The sequence below is a fragment of the Didymosphaeria variabile genome (genome assembly GCF_027946475.1).
Source record: "Didymosphaeria variabile strain IMI 356815 chromosome Unknown scaffold_5, whole genome shotgun sequence".
In the NCBI taxonomy this organism is placed as follows: Eukaryota; Fungi; Ascomycota; class Dothideomycetes; order Pleosporales; family Didymosphaeriaceae; genus Didymosphaeria; species Didymosphaeria variabile.
Genome location: NW_026611624.1, coordinates 4,257,744 through 4,278,861, shown reverse-complemented (window position 1 = coordinate 4,278,861; position 21,118 = coordinate 4,257,744). Strand labels below are relative to the sequence as shown.

Sequence of the window (21,118 nt, the reverse complement as noted above, 5' to 3'; positions counted from 1 at the left end):
TAGCTGCTGCTTTATGGGCAGTCGGGTCAATCTGATATTAGGCTTTGAGATGGATATGCTTCTGGGCGGCGGTGCGATGCGGTTTGGATAATGGCATCGGTGGGTGGATGTGGGGAAAGCACGGATGGGGAAACCACGGCTGCTGGGAGAGGAGACGGTCTGTGTGCGTGTTTGATCTGCCAAAGGGCTGGGGGTGTGTTTCACTGGACGGGTTGTCGGAACGACTCTTCGCGAGCTGTATAAGTCTTACAACTCTGCATGTTTCCCTGCCTGACTTGGGTGCGAAGACCTCCGTAGGATTGCGTTTACTGCCTAAGGCACGCCTGAGTGCGGACCGTTCCTAAGAGGAAGACGGGCCGAAGGCGAGGGTGGATGTGAGCGTAAGCTGCAGAGGGGCAACGATATCCTGGTCTGTCAGCTTGGATGAGGCGTAGGTAGGGGAACGTGCGCTGGAGAACATGGAAGCTGTTTCTGTATTTCGGGCTGTTGGATGGCGAATACGGCGCGGGCGATGCCGTGCTTGTGAAGTCCTGAAGTGATTTTTATACTGAAAGTAGAGTGTAACATTCGAAAAGTGATGGATTGCTAGGGTGACGGGAACCGTCTATGTACACTAAGCCAGTGCGGTGGCTCCTGCCATGTGGGAAGGTCCTTCTGCGTAGGTTTACAAATCCCACGTTGTGTAAATGGTAATTCTAGCGTAAGCTATTTATCCGTTTGGCACCGAAATCTCATTGAGCATTTTGTGAGATTCAGTCACCGGATAGAAGCTGTAGCCTAGCTGGCTTGCCGTGTCGGGATGTATTCTTGCGGCGTGGCCTGTGTTTCTGCTTGCTGGTACTATGTGACACATGAAGTTACCTGTAACTTGCTGAGTGAAGTATTGTTCTCAGAGGCGTAAGAAATTCTGCAGGCCGTTTTTTTGCTTGTGATCATGAATGAAAAGTTGCGCTTAGCAGAATCGTGATATCTTCGCCTGAGGCCCAGAAGTGATACTTTGAAACTACGTGGGTATCGTCGTTTCCATGGCCAGTGAAAAGGTTATCAGATGTGCTATAATGACTATAGCTAGTCTTGAAACCAGTTTTGTTATTTAGATAGACAAGGGTATTCAGCTTGAAAAGATAAGATAGAATCATCTGCTGTGCGTGATTGTGGTCGTGCTCGCCATTTCAACTCACCTTGGGGTTCCGTTGGGTAGCGTTCATCCAGCGTTTCGGTGGAGATCGCAATAAATTCTTTATTCAGAGGCAAAGCATAAGTTCACTTTAAGCCCACGACACATGCGTGATCTTGAATCATTGCACAAGAATGATGTTTTCCAATTCAATTCGCAGCTGTTGTTCATACCAAGACCAAACGCTGTTCTTCTAAATCCTCATACCAGTCCATGTCAGCTTCCACTAGTTCTAGCTCCGATCGAGACATCGTGGTTGGCTGTTCCTCGCCGTCTCGAATTCCGGGTAGTTCTCGATAAAATAAAGCACATCCAACCCTTCGATATGACTCTTGAGGTCCTGTGCTAAGTTTATGCAAAATGAGAAAGTGCACTGTAAGGTGGCGCTTAGGTCCCGAGCCTAATGATAATAATGACGTACAGACTGGAAGGACGAGTAGTTCATTCGGTTCAATGCAAGCCTCGTTCTCTCCATCGAAGCGACTGTCAAGCACATCTACCTTGCTGTCTACCATCAACCAAGGTAGGAGTCGACCCTGAAGGGTGATATATGCGCTCTTCAGCCTTCCAAATGGCTTATCCGAGTCCGCGGGCGTTGCTTTTGCATCGACAATAGTGACATAGTATTTTGTGACGTACCCAAAGATTAGAGAATGAACCCCACCTGAAGATCTTGCACCTGGAACTGCATCTATCTTTGCCCAACTCCAGGACGGACAACGATAGTCATCATTGGGTACTTGTTGAGGTGCAGGTAGAGATTTGTTCAATTGTTCGGCGCTTTGCTTCGAATACGGATTCCCTGCTGCCCAAAGCAGAGCGTAAGGCAATTGGCTTCGCCAAATTCCAGCGATGTATTCGTCGCTGAACTCACGAGAAACATGTTCAGCAATGCCGGCGAATGCGGCGAATTTGTCTGATACGACTAAGTATCAGTCTTCTATTTTCGAAGTGCAGGAGAATGAATACAGCCTACCTTTATCTGGGAATGTGAGCTTAAGTTTACTGTACGCCCCTACGAATAGCTTGCAAATTTTCCAACGTTCTATGGTCGTGCTATACGCTTCTTTCGTTGGAAGCTTGAGAGGACCATTACCCAGATGAAACGGGTTCTCAAGACCGGCTGGCAGTGTTTCACACATCATGCAGGTATCACATTCCCAGAATACCTGCTCTGCCTCGAAATGGACAACTCGTCGAGATAACAGTCGCTCTTGAAACACCCAGCCTCTCGAGTTCAGAGGTGAATGGGTGTAGCCAGGTGCGACATTACCATTGAAGAGTAGATATCGCTCATTTTTCAGAGAGAAACGATTGCTGCCTTCGATAACGGCGAGCTTTATGAACTTCGGGTTTCGAGACCTGTGCATGCCTTCAGTCGAGGCTGCAGCACAACTTGCTGCAATGTTGAGAGCTCCTTCGTGGTATATGCGGCGCATCTCGGTCACGTGAAGCGCCCAGTCGCCGGAGCTCCCCTCTCCTTCTTGTATTATGCAAAGGCTATCGATCCAGAGGTACTTCATACCAATGCGATGACAGAGGCGGCAAGCGTCCTGAAATGTTTGCGGGAGACGAGACATAAGGTTCCATTGTCGTAATTGCTCTTTGTTGGTTGAGGTAAGTTTGAGGAAGTCTGGTGAGCTGCCCCAACAATGGCTCAGCGTTGCATACGAGCCGCCAAACCTACACTCGCTCGGAACGACCAAGCGGAAGAACTCTCTTTGTATCTCTAATAGCCGAGGAGGGCGGTACATGGATTCCGTGGAGTCGCATTGCGAATGCTCGGTAGTACATCCCAGGAACCAGGATTCGATGAGTTCGGCAACTGATTCAGCGTCAGTGCTCGGAGGGTATTCATATCGCGCCGCTAACTCTGCAGTCCGAAGATCTTGTCCTACAAGAGGAAGGAATTGCGGCCAGTGCGAATAGTATTGGACCGATGTTTCTTCTGCGAAACGATATTTCATTTGAAACCGAAGCTGAAACCGGTCCTCAAGTCCATGTCCAAAGGCCATATAAGAAAGCTTGTGAATCTGGAAGTCTTTGCCATCTGTCACATGCAAGGGCATATTAAGAATATATTGGATAGCGATTAAGCAAAGAGGACATCCGAATTCTGCACCTGCTTGGAGATCAACGATGCCTCGCTTATATTTCCTCCCGCGAGGGCCTGGGGGACCATTCGCCATATCTTCACATGTTGCGCAGAGTTGGGAGATAGTGATGTCGGTCGAAGTCGTGCTTGAGAGCTCCTCTCCATCAGACATAGTGGCGCTCCACTGTATTGCTTGTGAGTCCTTCAATAGCGTGTAGAGCACCGACGGAGCGAGCGAAATGCCAGATCGACCGAAGAACCGAGAATAGCGATGGGGAATAGGATGGCAGAGTGTTGAGCGTAAAAGCACAAGGCTGAGCCCGAGCTGATTGAAAGGTGGGGTTCAGCTGTCGGGTGCAATCTGCAAGGCTACGTATTGGCTCTTCCATACACGGAGTTAGCGATTGGATGTATTATCGTTGCCTAAACGAAGGTGAATCGATGTGAATGGATAGCCGTCCTGATTCTAGATATTAGTAGCCAATTACTGGGCGACTAAGTAGTAAGAAGGCGCAGTCTCGCCTCGTGATAAAGGAACATGGCCACAGTGGCCTAAGGTGTGAGCTTGAACACCAGTAATACAGTATCAAGCCGCGGTTCGGGCCACTCTTTACAAAGTAAGCAGCCCTAGGATGCATAATGCTACTAGTAACTTGCCGACCTAGATTTCAACGCAAGTGAGGTTTTATCGACAGAGCCCGAGTTGTCCCTTCCGTCACTGTGGGCCGTCGTCGCTGGTAAGTGTTCACATCGAAGATCGAGTCATTTAATCAAATAGGCTACAAGAATGTATGCGCCTGTGCGCGTACTGTCGGTGATTGAACGCCGCAGTACGCTTCTCCGCGGAGAGCAAGGCAGGTATAGGCTAATTCTGGCGGTGCACCATCGAGCCTGGTGATAGGAAGACATTTAAGCGCGCTGTGCGGATGCGTGTTTCGCGATTTCTTTTCAAGGCTGCAAACACCGAAAAATACAAGGAAGAGAGACAGCATGCAAATGCCTCGTATCTTGTATTTGCTAGTTACTAGCACCTGCCGAACTGTTTCACGACCGTCGGAAGTCCATGCATTGTCTAGAAAACCAATTTCTGCAAGTACCACTGAATTCGACGGCCGCGACGCAGGACGTGCAGTTATATCTTCAGACTAGTCTTTCTTTCCAAGATGCCTACAACTAGGTCATCCAACGTCTTCTTACGGGTATTCTCCAGAATTTTCCACTGCTCTTCATCGCTGCGGTAGTAGCGTCTTCCTTGCCAACGCCAAGATTCTCATAGAGTGATAAGCCGAATGCCTTCGAACATGAAATTCCTACGTCTCCATAGGATCGCCACCCTCCAAAACATACGCTGGTATCCGCCCCTCTGCAAGATCTTTCTCCAGCCTCGCCATTTCTGCCAAGGAGCTCGCATTCCTGATCGCAGCCCGCATCCTGTTCTTCTCTTCCTCGGTCCAGATGCGCTCTTTCGTCGGGGTGTCGGCGCCGTTTGTGTAGTTCGGCACAACGAAGCCCTTCGATTTCTGGCCCTTGATCTTGGTCGCTAGCTCAGAGGGTTCCTCGGCTGTTCCGAATAGCTCGGTGGCTTTACGGCGCTCGACATCGCGTACCTTGACAAAGTCAAGATAGCGGACAGTTGGGCAGAGCCATACTATCCATAGTCGATAGTTCTGGAGATTCGTTAACAACTGCGTATTCAGAGGATCTTAGTGCGCGTCTGCAGTTTGCAGTAAAGCGCCACGCTATGTTGCGTTCACACATCCTTGCCAAAATTAGGCGCACGTCGTGAGCCAGCGATACTGTTGTGCTTACCTCTTTGCTTGTGACCGGGTTGTCCTTCAGGGAAAGATACACCAGCTTTTTGAAGCCACCCAGAGGGTCTAGCTCGGCCAACTCGGTGATCCTATTCTTGGTGAGAACGAGTGTCGTAAGGTTCGGGATGCTCGAGCTCAGGTTGGCCTGGATGTTCGATATGCGGTTTTGAGCAAGAAATAGCGTACGCAGGCGAGGCTGAAGCGGAAAGTTGCCCAGCTGTGCAATATCGTTGTCGGTCAGGTCGATCGCGTCGTTGTCTCGTGCCGCACCCATGTTCTCGATGGCGGAGATTTTGTGGCCTGTGGTTTACACATATTGATATCAATTCAGCTCTTCAAGTGTAGCATCTGTCCTTTCCATACGCACCTCGTAGATCGAGTTCACGCTCCGTGAGACAATTAATGAAGGAGAGGGAGTTGTTGATCAAATCCGTAGTGAGCCTCATAGTGGCGGCGGGTTGTGGTTTTTGGACGCAGTTTCAATTACTTCTATATTTCAAGACGGTTGCGTATAGAAGATTTGGTACGTGTACGGTGGGCGAGTGGGGTGGGGTTTGCGACAGCGGCGAGCTCTATCTTCGCGCGCGTCGACGATTTTCGGCTGGCAAACACGACCCCGATGCCAAGATTCCGCTTACTTAAGTAGCGTACCTGGTTTTCTCACTCCAAGCTTCCACGAGTCAAGCTGCCGACGTAACTCCACCCCGCGTATACAATTTGATCTTAGCATCGCCGTTTGCAAGCGTACAGCCTAGCAATCTGCCGTCTTTTTTCCATCATGACATCAGTCAAGCCATATGAAGGCCCGAAAATCTTCCCGATTAACCCCGCGAGTGTGGACAGTGCGGGCATGGAGGCTGGGCGAGCCATGATTTAAATACTGGCCATGGACCCATGTTGAGACGGAGCACCTATATTTCCATTCACCATGAAGGTCGCTGGTTCAATCGTGTTGCCGGCAGCAGCAGTACTAGCCGCCAATCCCATCTTCCCTCGTCAGAACAATGCGACCAGCCCAGACTACAACTCTGCACCGCCCAATCTAACAACCTTGGCGAACGCTTCACTGCTTGAAACATGGAGGCCTCGAGCTCACGTACTGCCGGCATATGGTCAGATTGGTGACCCATGTATGCACTACACAGATCCTTCAACAGGTCTCTTCCACGTCGGTTACCTACATCTAGGCGCCTCTGGAGCAACGACTTCCGACTTGGTCACATATACTGATCTCAATGCCAACTCGGAACCTTTCATCCGAGCAGGCGGGATCAACGATCAAGTTGCTGTGTTTGACGGAAGTGTTATCGAAAAAGGCATCAACGGGACGCCAACGCTACTATACACGAGCGTAAATTACCTCCCGATTCAATGGACCATTCAGTATACCAAGGGAAGTGAAACACAGTCGCTTGCCGTCGCGACAGATGGTGGACGCAACTTCACCAAGCTCGAGCATGGACCGGTCATCCCAAGTCCGCCTTTCGCATACAATGTGACAGGTTTCCGCGATCCTTTTGTGTTCCAAAACCCCAGCTTTGATCGGCTGCTAGAGAGCAGTAACGGTACCTGGTACACCATCATCTCTGGAGGAATTCATGGAGAAGGCCCAAGCCTGTTCCTCTACAGGCAGTATGAGCAGGACCCGCAGTTTGAGACCTGGGAGTTCCTCGGCCAATGGTGGAGTGAGGACGCAAACTCGACATGGACTGAAGCTGGCTGGGCTGGACGATGGGGCTTCAACTTTGAGGTCGGGAACTTGTTCGCTCTGGATTCCGATGGATACAATGCAGAAGGCGAGATTTTTGTCACACTTGGTGCTGAATGGTCATACACGCCGATAGTACCGCAGGTATCCGACAACAGGGAGATGCTATGGGCCTCGGGGACGCATAAATTTGTCGACGGCAAGCTGCAGTTTGTGCCATCCATGGCAGGAAGACTGGATGCAGGACGCTCTGCCTACGCAGCCGCTGGGAAGCACCTGCCAGCTTCCTCCCAGGCCAGCCAAAACAGCGGCGCTTCAGATCGTTTCATTTCCTACCTGTGGTTGACGGGCGACTTTTATGGCACGCTGGACTTCCCAACTCCGCAGCAAAACTGGACCGGCTCGCTGTTACTGCCTAGAGAGCTCAGTGTGGGGTCCATCAACGTTGCCGACAATGCGCTGGCGTGGGAGAAGGGCTCTTGGAGGGTAGCATCGCAGCATGATAACGGCACACTCACGCTTGCAACCCTCAGGCAGCAGATCGCGAGAGAGCCTCTCGCGGCTTTCCAGCAAAACGCTACAAACACTACTACGCAGTCTGGAGGCATTATTTCGTCAAGCCAATCTTTTGACCAGAGTCCCAAGTCAAAGCACTACCTGCTCACCGCCTCGATCTCCTTCTCTTCTCGGACGAACGAGAACCTCAAAGCCGGCTTCTCCATTCTCTCAGGACCCAACGAGCACACGAACATTTACTACCAATTCTCCAACGAGAGTCTTGTCATCGATCGCTCGAATAGCTCGGCTGCAGCTTCTACGACTCCTGGTATCAACACGGACAACGAATCCGGAAAACTACGTTTATTCGACGTTCCAAGCGCGAACGGAACCAGCATTGAGACTCTGAACCTCACCATCGTAGTCGACGGTGGCGTTGTTGAAGTCCACGCCAACGATCGATTTGCGGCGAGCACATGGGTGTGGAGTTGGTTCGAGGATAGCAGAGACGTGGGTTTCTTCGTCGAGGGTGGCGAGGCTGAGTTTGGCGAAGTAAAGATCTGGGAAGGTCTGGTTGATGCCTGGCCAGGTAGGAATGGAACGTCGTAGTGTATAGGCAAACACACAGAAAGTACATGCTACATACAATAGCTGACATTAGTCAAACTATTTTTGCCTTGTTCCAAAATTTCCTGAGGTCTCACCCGCCCTCGTAGCACCTCCTGTCTCCTCAAAACGCGGAAGTAGATTTCCGCAATTGCACCCACGCTTCGACAGACCCCTCAAATGCCATTCTCAATTCCTCATCTCCACCTTTCCCAGTCCTATCTTCTACTCCATAACACTCTTGACCTTCTTTTCATCCGCAGCTCATCTCCCCAATACCCTTAGCACAGCATGCCTATTCACAACCCACTTATATTTCAACCATCCACACACCCTCTTATCTCCCTCGATCATCTTCCCAAGCTTCTCCCAAAAACGACAAATCTCAATCCAGTCCCCGCACGTAAGTGTAAATATAGTGGAAGCGTTAGTATTAGGAGGACGGGGACCCGCCATTGAACAGTAAGAACGGACATTTCAGCAAGGTGATCAACCGCACCATGACTTAATCCACGAGAATTCTGTGGCGCTACTGACTGGCAGAGATGTAGGGGTATGTGCTCTATGTTTTTGGATGAGAAATGGAACTGTAAAAATGGCGACGTCTGTTCCACTTAAGGGAACAGAGTCAGTGTATGTTGATGGTGTCGGGTATGGTACTTCGCTTCTACCGGGCGTAGGCAGAAAGAGAGATGGTTTGTTCTCGCAGGGAGTTGGGAGAGTTGTCCTCTGCTGAGGAGTTGAACTAGATGTTGGGTGTTATTTTGGAGAGGGATGCGGTGGTTGTAGCTTATTTATGGTTGTCGGCATCTAGCTGTTTCTACAGGATATGAACAGTAATATCATAAAGATGTAATAGGGATTGGACTTGAGGTGTCTTTTGGACTTTGGTGGGTGGGGGGAGGCTGCCAACTGGGATGCAACGCCAGGAGCGCGTTCGCATGGAAAGGTTCCGCCGTGCATTAGTGAAGGTGGGCGCGCGAAGCCATTTGAAGGGCGTTGGTGCCTGAAGTACGAACAATGGGAAGATTTTGGATGCAGGTTGGATCTTGGTGTCATATTATCGTCGACGATCATGCACATTAAGGAAGATGGGCCGAAAAAGCTTGGGTTTGTTTGTGCAGTGCTATAATACAGAAATGTATGGTAGGATAAGTTGTTGCATCCCGTGTGCGTTTTGAAACTGTAACACAAAGACAGTGTGGGATTGAAAATTAGCTGATGATCGCATTGGTGATCGCAATGCTTATCCTGTCCACCGGGCGCCATTCGGTCCAGCTGGATCGAATCGGTACGCTGATGATCTATCTCCCAAGATTGAAAAAGCCACAATTGCCTCTCTGTGAATTCGCAATAGAGTCTTCGGGTCCCCAAGATACACGCGTCCCTGCTTCACTGACAGCATTTCCTCTTAGATGGTTCTGCCGATGACTGCTTGGATGGTCGCCAGCTTTGCCCGGGCCTCATCAGCCCTCCTCTTCTCTTTTTCTACGTTGCCTGCTATCTCTGCAGCCTTCTTCACAAACTCTGCCGTCATGATATCCAGCTTCTTCCTGAGGTCTTTGGCTACTTTCTTCTCCTGCTCTCTCTCGGATTCGACTTTCGCGGCCTTCGTCTTCTCATGTTCCAGCTGAGTCGCGAACTCTTTTCGGCCCTCTTCGAATATTTTGTTCTGTCTCTCACGAAATTCCGCATTCTGTTTCTTCTCCACCTCCAAATCCGTTCGTAATTTCAGATTCTCGCGTGTCAATGTGTTATTGACTGCTCCGAATCCATTGTTTTTGTCTTGAACTGATTGTGCGTTAAGCTTGAGACGTTTATTGCCTTGAACCATTTCCTGACACTCTTTCTGGGCCTTATCGAGCAGTTCGTTGAGCTGACGTAATGCGTTTTCATTCTGGTCTACTTGAGACACGATGTTGTCTTCTGCAAGCAAGAGATCTGCAAGGCCTAAAGATAAGTGAGTGTGTGGACCATAGTGTATTGACAGTGTGTTAATACCTGTTGCCGAAGCTGAGGCCTCTTTCTTAGGAGCCGCATCTTCTTCCGCTGGGGCTTTCCTTTTCATCTCTGCACCAGTGGACATGATGACGAAGTCGTTAAGATATTCGCCGGTCTCGCTGTCGTAGCCAACGTTCAGGCCACTGACTCTACGTTTGTATGTTTTGGGTTCGTGCTCGAGGTCGCTAGGCGTGGCTTTGGGCCGCGAGCCTCGAGCTGCGATCCAAGCGCATGCCATGTAGAAGTCTTGCGGATAGGCCTGATATCCACCGACTCTAGAGATGTACCCTGCCGTCATTTAGTAATAGCAAATAACTGCCCTGAACCTCGCCATTGTGCCGTTTGACCCCATTCGCTCGACGATATCGCAAAAGGGATGGGCAAAATCTGTCTTCACCACTTCTTCAGGCCAAAATAATCTCGATCTTTGGTAAATGGGTGAGCTTGAGCAGTCGCTAAGAAAGCTGATACTGTTGGCTCGCTTGGAATAGTAGGCATATACGTAATCCACGCAGTCTCCAGCGGCTGTGCATTTGTATGTCCCCACGAGGAGCAATATCATGCGGGCTCCCTCTGGCCAACAGTTGTTCATGCTGGCTGCCTTCTCTTTGTTAATTGGAGTAAAGCTGAGGTTGTTGACATCTGGCAGTACGCTGAAGGTGCTCCGAAAGTTAGCAAGCGCCCAGTCATGGATTGCCTTCTTGTTGTAGGGAAGCCGTTCATTCTCGAAGTTCGGTCCGTATATCAGCGGGTTCGCTTTGTGGGTCGCCATAGTCAGGTCAAATGATATCCGGTCTAAGATCGATTCTATCAGAACGTTTTCAATAACAATATTTCCGTAGTTGGCGTACCTTAGCTCAGATCAATGTTGCGGTATGGGCGAAAGATCGTTGTCGTAAGAGCGGGAGTCTTAGTTGTTTTTAAGTGGCTAATTCTAGCCGTGAAGGTGAGAGCGAGTGCCACGCCATGCAAGGTGAAGGCGCAAGCAAACGGACGAGAAATTAAGGGAAAGCGTAAAGCGGGGAGGTGAAAGCGATAGGCAACGAAGCAGCTATCGTGCAGGCGACAAGTGCGCTATACGCTATACGACTCTTAATCTCATAATCATATCTTTTCTGTAATTGATTGGTGCTTGACATTTCTAGTGTGGCCAGTTTCTGAAGTTCTTCGGGAATCGTGAAGCGCCAATACTCCCTCAAATGGCATTCCAAAGCTGTCCTCCGGTCTTTGACTTGCGATCGGACCGTTATACAAGTGAGAGAAACTGGGATCACATTACCGCAGATTGGATGTGTTCCGAGATGCGTACTACCCGATCGAAGTGCACGATAAGGTCTTTCACCGCATATACAGCTGCTGGAACTCTCGAGGCCAAGGGTATCAGAGTACCTAATCTGGCCAAATCAAGGCGATCTAGAGAGTTTCTGCATCATACATTGTTTTCGAGAACTTTTAGGTAACTCAGGCTCGGCAGTCAACTATTGAGAGCTTTGAAAAATGGTGTCAATGACCCATTTGATGCCTCGGGGGCCTCTGCAGGATTGGGCATCGAAAACGCGAACTCATACTACTGCAGGAACTTCGATGCATACAGAGGGAGTGTTTTTCGCACGCATACCTACTGTGGTGCCTTGATTGTTTCGGCCGACTTTACGATAATCAAGCCCCGTGCTAATTTGTCGATTACGGTGTTATCAATAAATTGTATAGGAATGCCATCTACAGATTAAATGGAATCCCGCGAGTCGTAAGGTGGCTTGACGGGGCGTAAGGCGATGTTGGTGCGGGGACGAAATTAACGGAGCGAATGAACAGTACCACAATTGAGAGGACCTTCTCAACCTCTCTTAGACGAATCTGCGGTTCATGGTGCGCACCAGAAGTAAAACTCTCAAAGAATGTTGACAGCGAAGTTGCTGTGAAATCTACGTGTACACAACCTTGCTATACCTCGGGCAATAAATCGAGTGTATGACTTTTGAATTCCAAAGTACGAGCATAGATTTCATCCGCCTCATACAACGTTCAAGAGTCTCATTGAATGGTCTAAGTGAGCATCATTACAACTTCGCCGCGCGCAAGATTTTCTCTTTTTGATTCTCACGCTTCGAGACCGTTAAGCCGCGTTAGGCTAAGTGTGAGAGTGAGATGACGTGGGCGAGGAAGAGCGCAGGAAGCAGTTCACGACTTGCGTGGACCGCCTCTTTCCGCCCCCACTTAGCGCTGACAGCGATCCCGGACAGAGGATAGACACATAAAGGTAGCTCTCTAGCACCGGTCCCAGCTGCATACGCGATTATTCTTACGCTGTCACACTCAATTAATACAGCTACGATTCTCCATACAATTATTCAACGCCATGTCCGAGTACACATCCAGTCGCGAGGGTTTCGAGCGAGCCATGAAGTGGGCCCTTACTGGCCCTTCCGAAGAAGCTAAGGCGTACGCCGAAGGCACCGCAACATCGAACTTCTATCACGTTATGAACGGTCAACACTTGGGCTACGATGTGTACATCAAGGGCATCGCTGAATGGCGAGCCAAAATCAGTCATTATGAGCCGAAAGTGTAGGTTTATCTCATTGTCTCACGAGGATGTAGTTGCCCCACGAAAATCGGTTCAGGTACTGACATTTCTCGCGCGAAAAAGACACGAGTTCCTCCGCGATGGAGATCAGCTGGCTGCGCGTATGACTGGTACAATTAAAGTTGACGGGAATGACACTGAATTCGAGAGCTTCTTGTTTGCTAAGATAGAAAGGGCCAGTGGGAAGATGGAATGGTTGATTGAACGTTCAGTCTGGGGTCCTGTTGGCGGAGCCTCCGAACATGGCGTCAACTAAGGCTTTGAACAGTTGTTGGTTCCATTCCTGATTGCTGTTAAAGGATAGATTATGCGAAGGTAGTATTTTAGCACTCTGAGCTAGCATGAATATGCGCAGACTGGTGTTACCGTTAAAAAAACATAGTACAATCATAACATCATCCTAACACTTTGCTCATCGCTCTTCTAGTTCTCATCCACATGACAAGGCTGTTTAACATGTTTTATATTCCTCTGGATAGTCATGCAATGAGTGACTATGGTGAGCTAGTACAGACAATATCCTGGCAGCCATGCAACTGCACCGTCCGGAACGAGCAACCCCTTATAGAGCAACTGGAAGATCGAAGAACTTGACAAGACCAACGACCAATGATGAAAGAGAACCCTTCTCGATGCCTTGACCAAAGTAGCCGAAGCCAGTGCAGGTGAGCCAGCTCGAAGCCCGCAGTCAACGGAAAGGACCCAGAATGGACCGCAGTGACATAGATGGCCTCACTGAAACCGTCGCTTCCAGCTGTCGTCCAGATTGGCTCACTGCGGTTGGCATCATCTACCACCCAGGCGCGCCGCCGATACGCTTGACAGCATCATCCTCAGCAGTAGCAGCAGTGGTCCAGATGGCCTCACTACGCTTGGCAGTACCGTCCCCAGCCGTGGTCCAAATCGATTCACTGCGTTTGACAGTGCCATCCACGGAGATGGTCCAGATGGATTCACCACGCTTGACCTTGTCATCCTCAGCAGCAGCCAAAGTCGTCCAGATCGCCTCACTGCGCTTGACAGCTTCATCTCCAGCCGTGGCCCAGATGGACTCACCGCGTTTGACAGCGTCATCCGCAGAGGTGGTCCAGATGGACTCGCTACGCTTTACTTTATCATCCTCAACAGCGGCCGCAGTAGTCCAGATCGCCTCACTTCTCTTGACCTCGTCGTCCTCAGCAGTAGCAGCGGTCGTCCAGATCGCCTCACTGCGCTTCTGATCATTGGCTGGGGCTACCGTTGTCCAGATCGACTCGCTACGCTGTTGCAGGCTCGCATCATCGGCCTTGGCTGCAGTTGTCCAAATCGCCTCACTGCGCTTGACGGCCTCATCCTCAACGGTGGCTGCAGTTGTCCAGATAGCCTCGCTACGCTTTCCATCGTCGGCTTTGGCCACGGTAGTCCAGACAGCCTCACTGCGCTTAGCCGGGTTGGCTCCACCATCGACCTGGGCAGCAGTAGTCCAGATGTTCGTACCGCGCTCGACAACAGCATTCTTTCCAATTGCACCTTGAATAGATCAGTAAATGACCGAGAGAGCTGGATTGCCAATGTTTGTACCCACCTAAAGGAGCGGCAAGGACTGAGCAGATAGCGGTGCTGCCTGCGAGAATTTGGAGAGGGCCCTTCATGATGCTAGCTTTCGGATGCTGCGCTCTCTTGTAGTTGTGTATAGATGCGCAGAGAGCAAGACAAAGATGATGGATGAGGATAGTTGATGGAGCTGGATGATGTCTTTACTTTATACCCCAATCTCGCAGGCGCCTCATCGGATAATCGAGCGCTATAGCCGCCGCTTTCATGATACACATCCATGAGTGGTAAAGGCTATCGCTTACCCACCACAACTCTACATAGATCTAGTCTTGCTAATCGCACGGCAGATGAAGTCCCTTCTGCATTGTGTTCAAATGAAGAAGGTGGACTATGGCACGACGATACGTAGGCATCCAGCTGCGATAACTGGCCGATATGGCATTATGGCACTAGAATTCTTGGCCTTCATGTGGCTTATGTAGATTTGTTCTGGCCCGATGTGCACCATGCAAACTGCATAAACCCGTGGACCTAGCTCTAATCCTTGAAGGAGTGTTTCTCTGTGTCTGTGGGTGGTACGAATTGCTCCAGTCCATCCTGATGGAGTACTTCGTAGCTGACGCCAAGTGAAACGTGGCGCACATGCGCGATCTGAGCCTGAACTGACTGGCTCGCGCAAGTTGTTCTTACGAAACTCGCCTCTGCAAATAACTGATGTACGTTGTGCATAACGACACTTGAGGACAAAGCTCGGGCTTTGCTGACGACAGCGCACAGGGTCGCAGTAGGAATGGAGCTGCACATGTGTAACGTCCTCACCGACAATGTGATGTTCATATTTAGAAGTAAAAAAAGAGAAGTTTATCAATCACACATAAGATCCCCGCTCATGACTCTATAAGAAACTAAGGGGGAGTTAATAACCTCTCCTTGGCTAGAAATGCTCATTGGTGACACAAGCAACCAACTTGCAGATCTGATCGGGGCTCCAAACCTAGTTATGAATCAAGACCTACATCATGGGGTTATTGATAGAGTGTTCTAGACTCGAGAATATCGTATAGTTTCAAGCGAAAGACGTTGGAGAACTCGTTTGCCAACTGGGGAATTGAACAGCAAATTCACAGAATTGTGATAAGCGACAAGAGAAATAGGTCCGGGGCGTACGCGCAATACGTCTGCTCGACTGCCAAAGACTGTTGATCATCATTCGCCACCAGTTCGAATAGTAAAGCTTGATCAGTAATTATGGTTCTCGTACAGCTCAGCGGTTGCGTCTAGCGTACTGCACAACCACCTAAACGTTTAACAATATAGACTAGCCTGCTCTCCTACAAATTACTGCGGCGTAAAGCCCATATCCTGGTAGCCAATATTACGGACAATATGACGACACTAGCATCTTACCTGCATGAACACAAGACACACATGAGCAATGCCCACGCTTTTTGATTCGGGGAATGCCCACGTCAGCGCCCGTGGTATACGCACCATCAGCAGGCACACATTGCCTCATCCGAAGCAAACATTCCTTCTCTTCAACCGCAATACTCAATCGCACAAGCAACGAAATGTCCTACCAGAAATCCCACGAGGCCAGCGTCGGACTGCTCACAAACGAAGGGGAGTACGTGAGTAGCGTTGACGATTCGGATCCGGTTGCCTTCCAAAGTGGTAGGCAATACACTTCGTCGCACCGCGCGAGGGTTTTGGCTTCGTGGACCCTCTACTGCTCTTTCATCTTTAACTTTGCTCTGTTAGCGAGCACAATCTTGCTTTATCACAAGAATGCGCAATTGGCGTCGCCGTTACCTCCATGGCCTGCAACAGTATACTGTGAGTACACTTCAGCATGAGACTGAAAAGATCTATGTTTGCTAAGTTGGACTGTAGCCCCGGCTGAAAGTGCAATCGAATATGGAACCGTGGTTTTCGACACCAATCTCCGAGCGGACGTGTAAGGAACATACATCCTACTGATATATGGAACAAAGTTACTCACTCTCCTCAAGCGTATCTGGAAAGCCCAACATCTACCTTGAGTTGACTGATGAAGGAGATGCAGCATGGGAAAAGCTGACCGAAGGTAATCATTCTCTTCGCACACTATCCTTCCACATCACTGACGTTTTCTAAAGAGTACGCCACTTCCGGCATTCCCTTCTCCCAAGCATCCCGCCTTCCTTTCAATACCGTACCTTCCCCTCGTCATCCTGGAAGATACATGACAGGCCTCTCCGTCTTCCATCAATTGCATTGCTTGAACCGCATCCGCAAACTGCTCCATCCGGAACGCTATCCGTGGCAGTTAGCGGCCAACCTGTCTGAATTCGAAACGCATATCCATGATAACCATTGCGTCGACCTCATCCGCCAGGCGCTGATGTGCAACGCAGATATCAGTCCCATACAGTGGGAGATGAATTCGAAACTGGGAATACCGCTACCTTCCGCGAAGACAATACATACATGCAGGAAGTGGGACAGTATCATGGATTGGGCGGCGGACCACAAGATGTGAGTGTTGGGAACAACATTTGAAGGATGCGGGCAACATTGAATAGTACCTAGGTAGACGCTGCTCTACTTTAGCTCTCCATCAATTCATCACTATGGTAGCTCCAGTATGCAGATGCAAGTGATCATCGCCCTGAAAGCGATGGATAAGATGTGTCGATTTTTCCGAGTTGTGCGTGATTCAGTCGAGTGATTCTTTGGCGTATCGTGGTGGAACGCTCACTTCGCGCGAGCGCTAAGCCGAAAGGGACACAGGCCCGTGCGGCGCGATCGTGACCAGCGACCAACCGTGCCTTAGAACGTCACATCTGCATCCCTTGCGCATCAAACAAATGTTTCTTCACCGGTGCCGAGCGGCGATACCATCGCCATTGGCGGCACACCGATCGGCTGTTCGCGTGTCTCGATGGAGCCACATCCGACAGCTCCAGACGCATGGCTCGCAAAACCAGTCGCGCCAACCATCTAAGACCCTGCCTCAGCGTGGAAGTCCACGACCGCCACCACCAAGGCAACCTGAACCGGCCCAAGATGAACCACAGCATACCCCGAACCCTAATGAAGAGGACCAATTTCCCGAAGATCAAGAGATTCCTAATGTGAAGGTCCGATTTTTAATTCCTGCAATTTGGGCGGTCACAGTTTCCACGGGCATCTATATCTCGTTCGCATACTTCACAGCCAAGAGTGAATTGGAAACTAGGAATCCCTACAGACTTTTCGGAGGCAACACCAATCCGGCCAGAAACCCCTCATATTCAACCTATGCTTCCAACGGACCTCCCACGCCTACTGAAGTCGTCACTAGAGCTTGGCGCGAAGCGGACCCCATGTCAAAGCTAAGCTTGGGTCTCATCGGAGTGAACGGCGCAGTCCATCTTTCCGGTCTTGTCGCGCGAGGAGCCTGGCAGCACCTGTGGCATATCCCAGCGACCAACCGCAACTATACGCTGTTTACTTCGACCTTCGTTCATTCAGGGCCCATGCACCTTGCAGTCAATATGTACGCCATGTACAACTTCCTGCCTGCAACCGGGTATTCGAAACTATTTCGAGGAGACACGAACCACATGCTCTCCTTTTTCCTGTCGACAGGTGTTATATCTGGACTCGCGCAACATATTGCAAGCACTATCTTCAAGCAGGGTCGTCCTTACTCGGCTTTCATCTCTTCTGGAGGGGCCAGTGGCGCGCTCTTCGCTGTTTTCGGCGCCTTCTGTATGGAGTACCCGACTCAGGGCGTTGGTATTATCTTGATCCCATATTACATCGAGGCGCAGTACTTCCTACCCATAGTCATGGCGTTTGATCTTGTTGGTATGATCCGTGGCTTTAAGTTTGTGAGCTTCGGTCATGCAGTAAGTACCGTACAGTGTTAGTGTGATACTCTTGACTTACTTTTTCGCAGGCGCATTTGAGCGGCGCTACCATCGGTATGGCCTACTCTTATCTTGATGGACGCAACAAGGTTTGGAGGCCCCTGGTAGATTTCTGGAAACGACGACTGCAGGGAAAGTCAGTGGCTTGAGTGGCTTTTCCGCTGCAAAAGCTTCATCTACTCACCCCGGCTACGAGTATTTATCACGATGACAGCTTGCTCGTCAATCTCACAGGATGACGATAGCGATAGCTAAAACCTGCACATCACAACATTTTCGAACAACAAGCAACAACGGACATTGTTCAATAGGTAGGACATTTCCAGTGTATCACTAAGATCTTGTATATACTATGAACAAACATCAGCTCTCATATATCTATCGAATCACTTTGCAGTGGAAATGCTGTTCCGGTTTCTTTCCCTGTTTATCTGACAAATCCATCTCTCGATTCTGGCTATGCACCCTTACATATCCGGTAAACTCAGCCAGACTTCGACTGGTATCACAAACGATCAATGACCGAACACTCAAGCTACTAAAACGTCGAAGTAGCTCATGGGCGACATCCCAATCACATCTCCACCTCCTGGAACGTAAATCTCCCCATCGACAGCCACCGCGTCTCCACCATGTCGCGGAACCCTCATCTCGCCCAGCTTCTCCTGCCACACCAAATATTAGCATTCGTTTGCCGATCCTATAATATCCACCCAAATCGCGATCTATAAACTTACCCAGCTATCGGCCTCAACATCATACACTTCCGTAACATTCCACACCCCACTCTCAACCTTCAGATTCCCCTCGCCTCCAAAAGTATACAACTTCTTCCCCACAACTCCACACGCCAATCCCGCCCTTGGAGTTGGCATCACTCCCTCTCTCACGCTCCACCCCTTCTCCAAATCATCCAAATCTAAAACCAGGACGGAAGATTTCCCAGTAAGTTGACCGTGCTCACGACCACCCAGGACGTACAACTTCCGGTCTATGATAGCGCTACAGGCGTGATCTCTCGCATCTGGTAATTGCGCTGCGGGTGAGGGGAGAGCGATGTAAGTGTTAGACGTGGTGTCGTAGACATGCACAGCGGAGACAGTGGACTGGGTATATGGCGATACCAATTGTATCTCGCGCAGTCCTCCCGCAAGAATCACTTTATTATCCCATACTCCAATAGCTGCGCTGCCGATCCCGCCGTCCGGTACGTCTGTGATTGGTTTCCACGTCCTCGTCTTCGCATCGTACTGATACGAGTGGGGAACGGCGGTCCAGGACGTATTTGTCTGCGCGAGGCCGCCGAGGATGTACAATTGGTCTGATATGACTGCGGCGTTGGGATGATTCAACGGAATGGGGAGGGGTGGAAGCGAGGTCCATTTGCGATGAGTGATAGAATATGATTGAACAAGAGAGGTTGTGCTTTGGGTGCCGTTCGTGATGCCACCTATGATAATGATATTATCTGGTGGGAGAAAGACGGTTGCGTGTTCTTGTCGCGGTGCGATTGGGATACTGGGTAAAGGACGCCATGTCTCGGATAGGACGAACGAGGCGTATAGAAGACCCAATGGAGCTATTGGGCGCATGTTGAAGGCTGCCAGTATGTGCTCCCGGACGCCGGGTTTGCAGTAGCATTCACTTGCTTTATTGTACGATTCCACAGACACTGATAGAGGGTTCGTTGTGTTGGGGCGAGTGGGGCTAGGCGAAGAAAGGAAGGTCAAGACGTTGAGAGCCTTGGTATTATAGACGAGCGCATGAGAAAGGCAGTAGTGTGCGAGGTTCGATGTAGAAGCCATTTGGCTGGATGCAAGTAAGTACAAACTATCTATCGATTCAGTATTATATTGCTTGTTCAACATTGGTGGTCAGTTGGCCGAACTTGGGCATGATAATCACCTTGAAAGAACATGTGGTAGAGTGGTGTTCTACGAGGGGTTTGATTATCAGCCTATAGGTGGATGGATTAGCATCTTTACTCAATTTACCATTGCCATATGCCTCTACCAATGTTAGTAGCTGGTTCATCCTAAAATTGTGAGACTGTACCCCGTTGTTCTATATGTTCTTCCACGGCAAGTTAGCCACAGAACCTTTGAAAACGACAATAGCATTCACATTTATGAGAAGAGCACTGTGATAGCGGCATTTGTTTTCCGGTAACCCGCACATTGTCTGCTTCAAAGTAGTTACACTATAATCAAGTTAACGGCTTGATTGGCTTATGTAGTCAGCCTAACAGTAAAGAGGCATTCCTCCCACCACTGAACAATAAAATCAATCTATATTCCATCCTTAAACCGGATTCATTACTGCGTCCTCCAGCAACGATCACGAGCTCTGCGGAACCGCTCTACGTGTCTGTGAAAACTTTAAGTGAATTTCTTGTGAGCTCTTACATCTTACGCTGACACATTCTAGGTCGCGACTGCCCTATCACACCTGGGCACGCAGTATCCGATCCCACCAGGGCACATCATGAGGATAGAATGAGTTGAAGGCTTCCCTGCCAAACACGAGAGCATCCAGAACGACTTTAAGGAAACTTTCCGTAATTGAGATGCTCCAAGCTCAAGTCGAGCCAGGACACCATGGATCCCTCGCAGATACTGAAACATATCGTCCTGGCTGCGAGATTCGAGAAAAGGTCGCTTTAAGATGGAATGTACCCTTTCTGCTTGCAGATGCATTCTACCAGGGGTAGCACTAATTCAAGCGCAGAAGGGTACAGTATCGGAAAAGTGCATGTGGTTCAACAATTGCTCTCATTCAGATGTTTTCATCCAGAGGGCTCCTTGCGAGGAGTGTTTGGCTAGCACACTCACGGTACATGGACCGCATAACTGATTGACCCCAATATCTGATATCGTTAACTTGTCCTCGAAGATGCTGATGACAAGGAGGACCTACACTGACGCAGCTTTGTTACAGGGGAAAGAATACCTCATTCTGCGTCCGCTTTCGATCACGACAGTGTTTCAGAATCATAGCCGCAGGATTGGTCGTTTCGAAACTTTCTCTTCGGGAGCGCATGCAACTACAGGCGCACAGCATACTACGCGACCCGACCTTGCATCCGCCACGCCGCTGTGGTTCATGCAACCCGGTAATGATTGATGCCCATGCATCAGCCACTCTCCGTTCGCTCTTGCTACCCGTTCTTGTCAGCGTGGCTGAATCTGCTGTCAACTAGTAGT

At 49.8% G+C, this 21,118-nt stretch overlaps 6 protein-coding genes across 6 annotated transcripts; 3 read left to right on the top strand and 3 right to left on the bottom strand.

Moving 5' to 3' along the window:
- Positions 1 to 4,582: 4,582 nt before the first annotated feature.
- Positions 4,583 to 5,529, bottom strand: VPS15_2 (Serine/threonine-protein kinase; the record flags this gene model as incomplete). Its single annotated transcript, XM_056216628.1, has 3 exons — positions 4,583 to 4,939; positions 5,082 to 5,383; positions 5,451 to 5,529. 3 exons carry the CDS (start codon positions 5,527 to 5,529, stop codon positions 4,583 to 4,585), a joined length of 738 nt encoding a protein of 245 aa, XP_056070875.1.
- Positions 5,530 to 6,011: 482 nt separating this feature from the next.
- N0V89_007867 (uncharacterized protein) lies at positions 6,012 to 7,898 on the top strand (the record flags this gene model as incomplete). The annotated part of the gene is made up of 1 exon (XM_056216627.1): positions 6,012 to 7,898. One exon carries the CDS (start codon positions 6,012 to 6,014, stop codon positions 7,896 to 7,898), a length of 1,887 nt encoding a protein of 628 aa, XP_056070874.1.
- A 1,408-nt stretch (positions 7,899 to 9,306) lies between these two features.
- On the bottom strand, positions 9,307 to 10,230 carry N0V89_007866 (uncharacterized protein; the record flags this gene model as incomplete). Its single annotated transcript, XM_056216626.1, has 2 exons — positions 9,307 to 10,171; positions 10,223 to 10,230. 2 exons carry the CDS (start codon positions 10,228 to 10,230, stop codon positions 9,307 to 9,309), a joined length of 873 nt encoding a protein of 290 aa, XP_056070873.1.
- Positions 10,231 to 12,255: 2,025 nt separating this feature from the next.
- Positions 12,256 to 12,739, top strand: N0V89_007865 (uncharacterized protein; the record flags this gene model as incomplete). Its single annotated transcript, XM_056216625.1, has 2 exons — positions 12,256 to 12,464; positions 12,547 to 12,739. 2 exons carry the CDS (start codon positions 12,256 to 12,258, stop codon positions 12,737 to 12,739), a joined length of 402 nt encoding a protein of 133 aa, XP_056070872.1.
- A 534-nt stretch (positions 12,740 to 13,273) lies between these two features.
- On the bottom strand, positions 13,274 to 14,114 carry N0V89_007864 (uncharacterized protein; the record flags this gene model as incomplete). The annotated part of the gene is made up of 2 exons (XM_056216624.1): positions 13,274 to 13,992; positions 14,048 to 14,114. 2 exons carry the CDS (start codon positions 14,112 to 14,114, stop codon positions 13,274 to 13,276), a joined length of 786 nt encoding a protein of 261 aa, XP_056070871.1.
- A 2,754-nt stretch (positions 14,115 to 16,868) lies between these two features.
- On the top strand, positions 16,869 to 18,064 carry N0V89_007863 (uncharacterized protein; the record flags this gene model as incomplete). Its single annotated transcript, XM_056216623.1, has 2 exons — positions 16,869 to 17,894; positions 17,945 to 18,064. 2 exons carry the CDS (start codon positions 16,869 to 16,871, stop codon positions 18,062 to 18,064), a joined length of 1,146 nt encoding a protein of 381 aa, XP_056070870.1.
- Between the last annotated feature and the right edge of the window lie 3,054 nt (positions 18,065 to 21,118).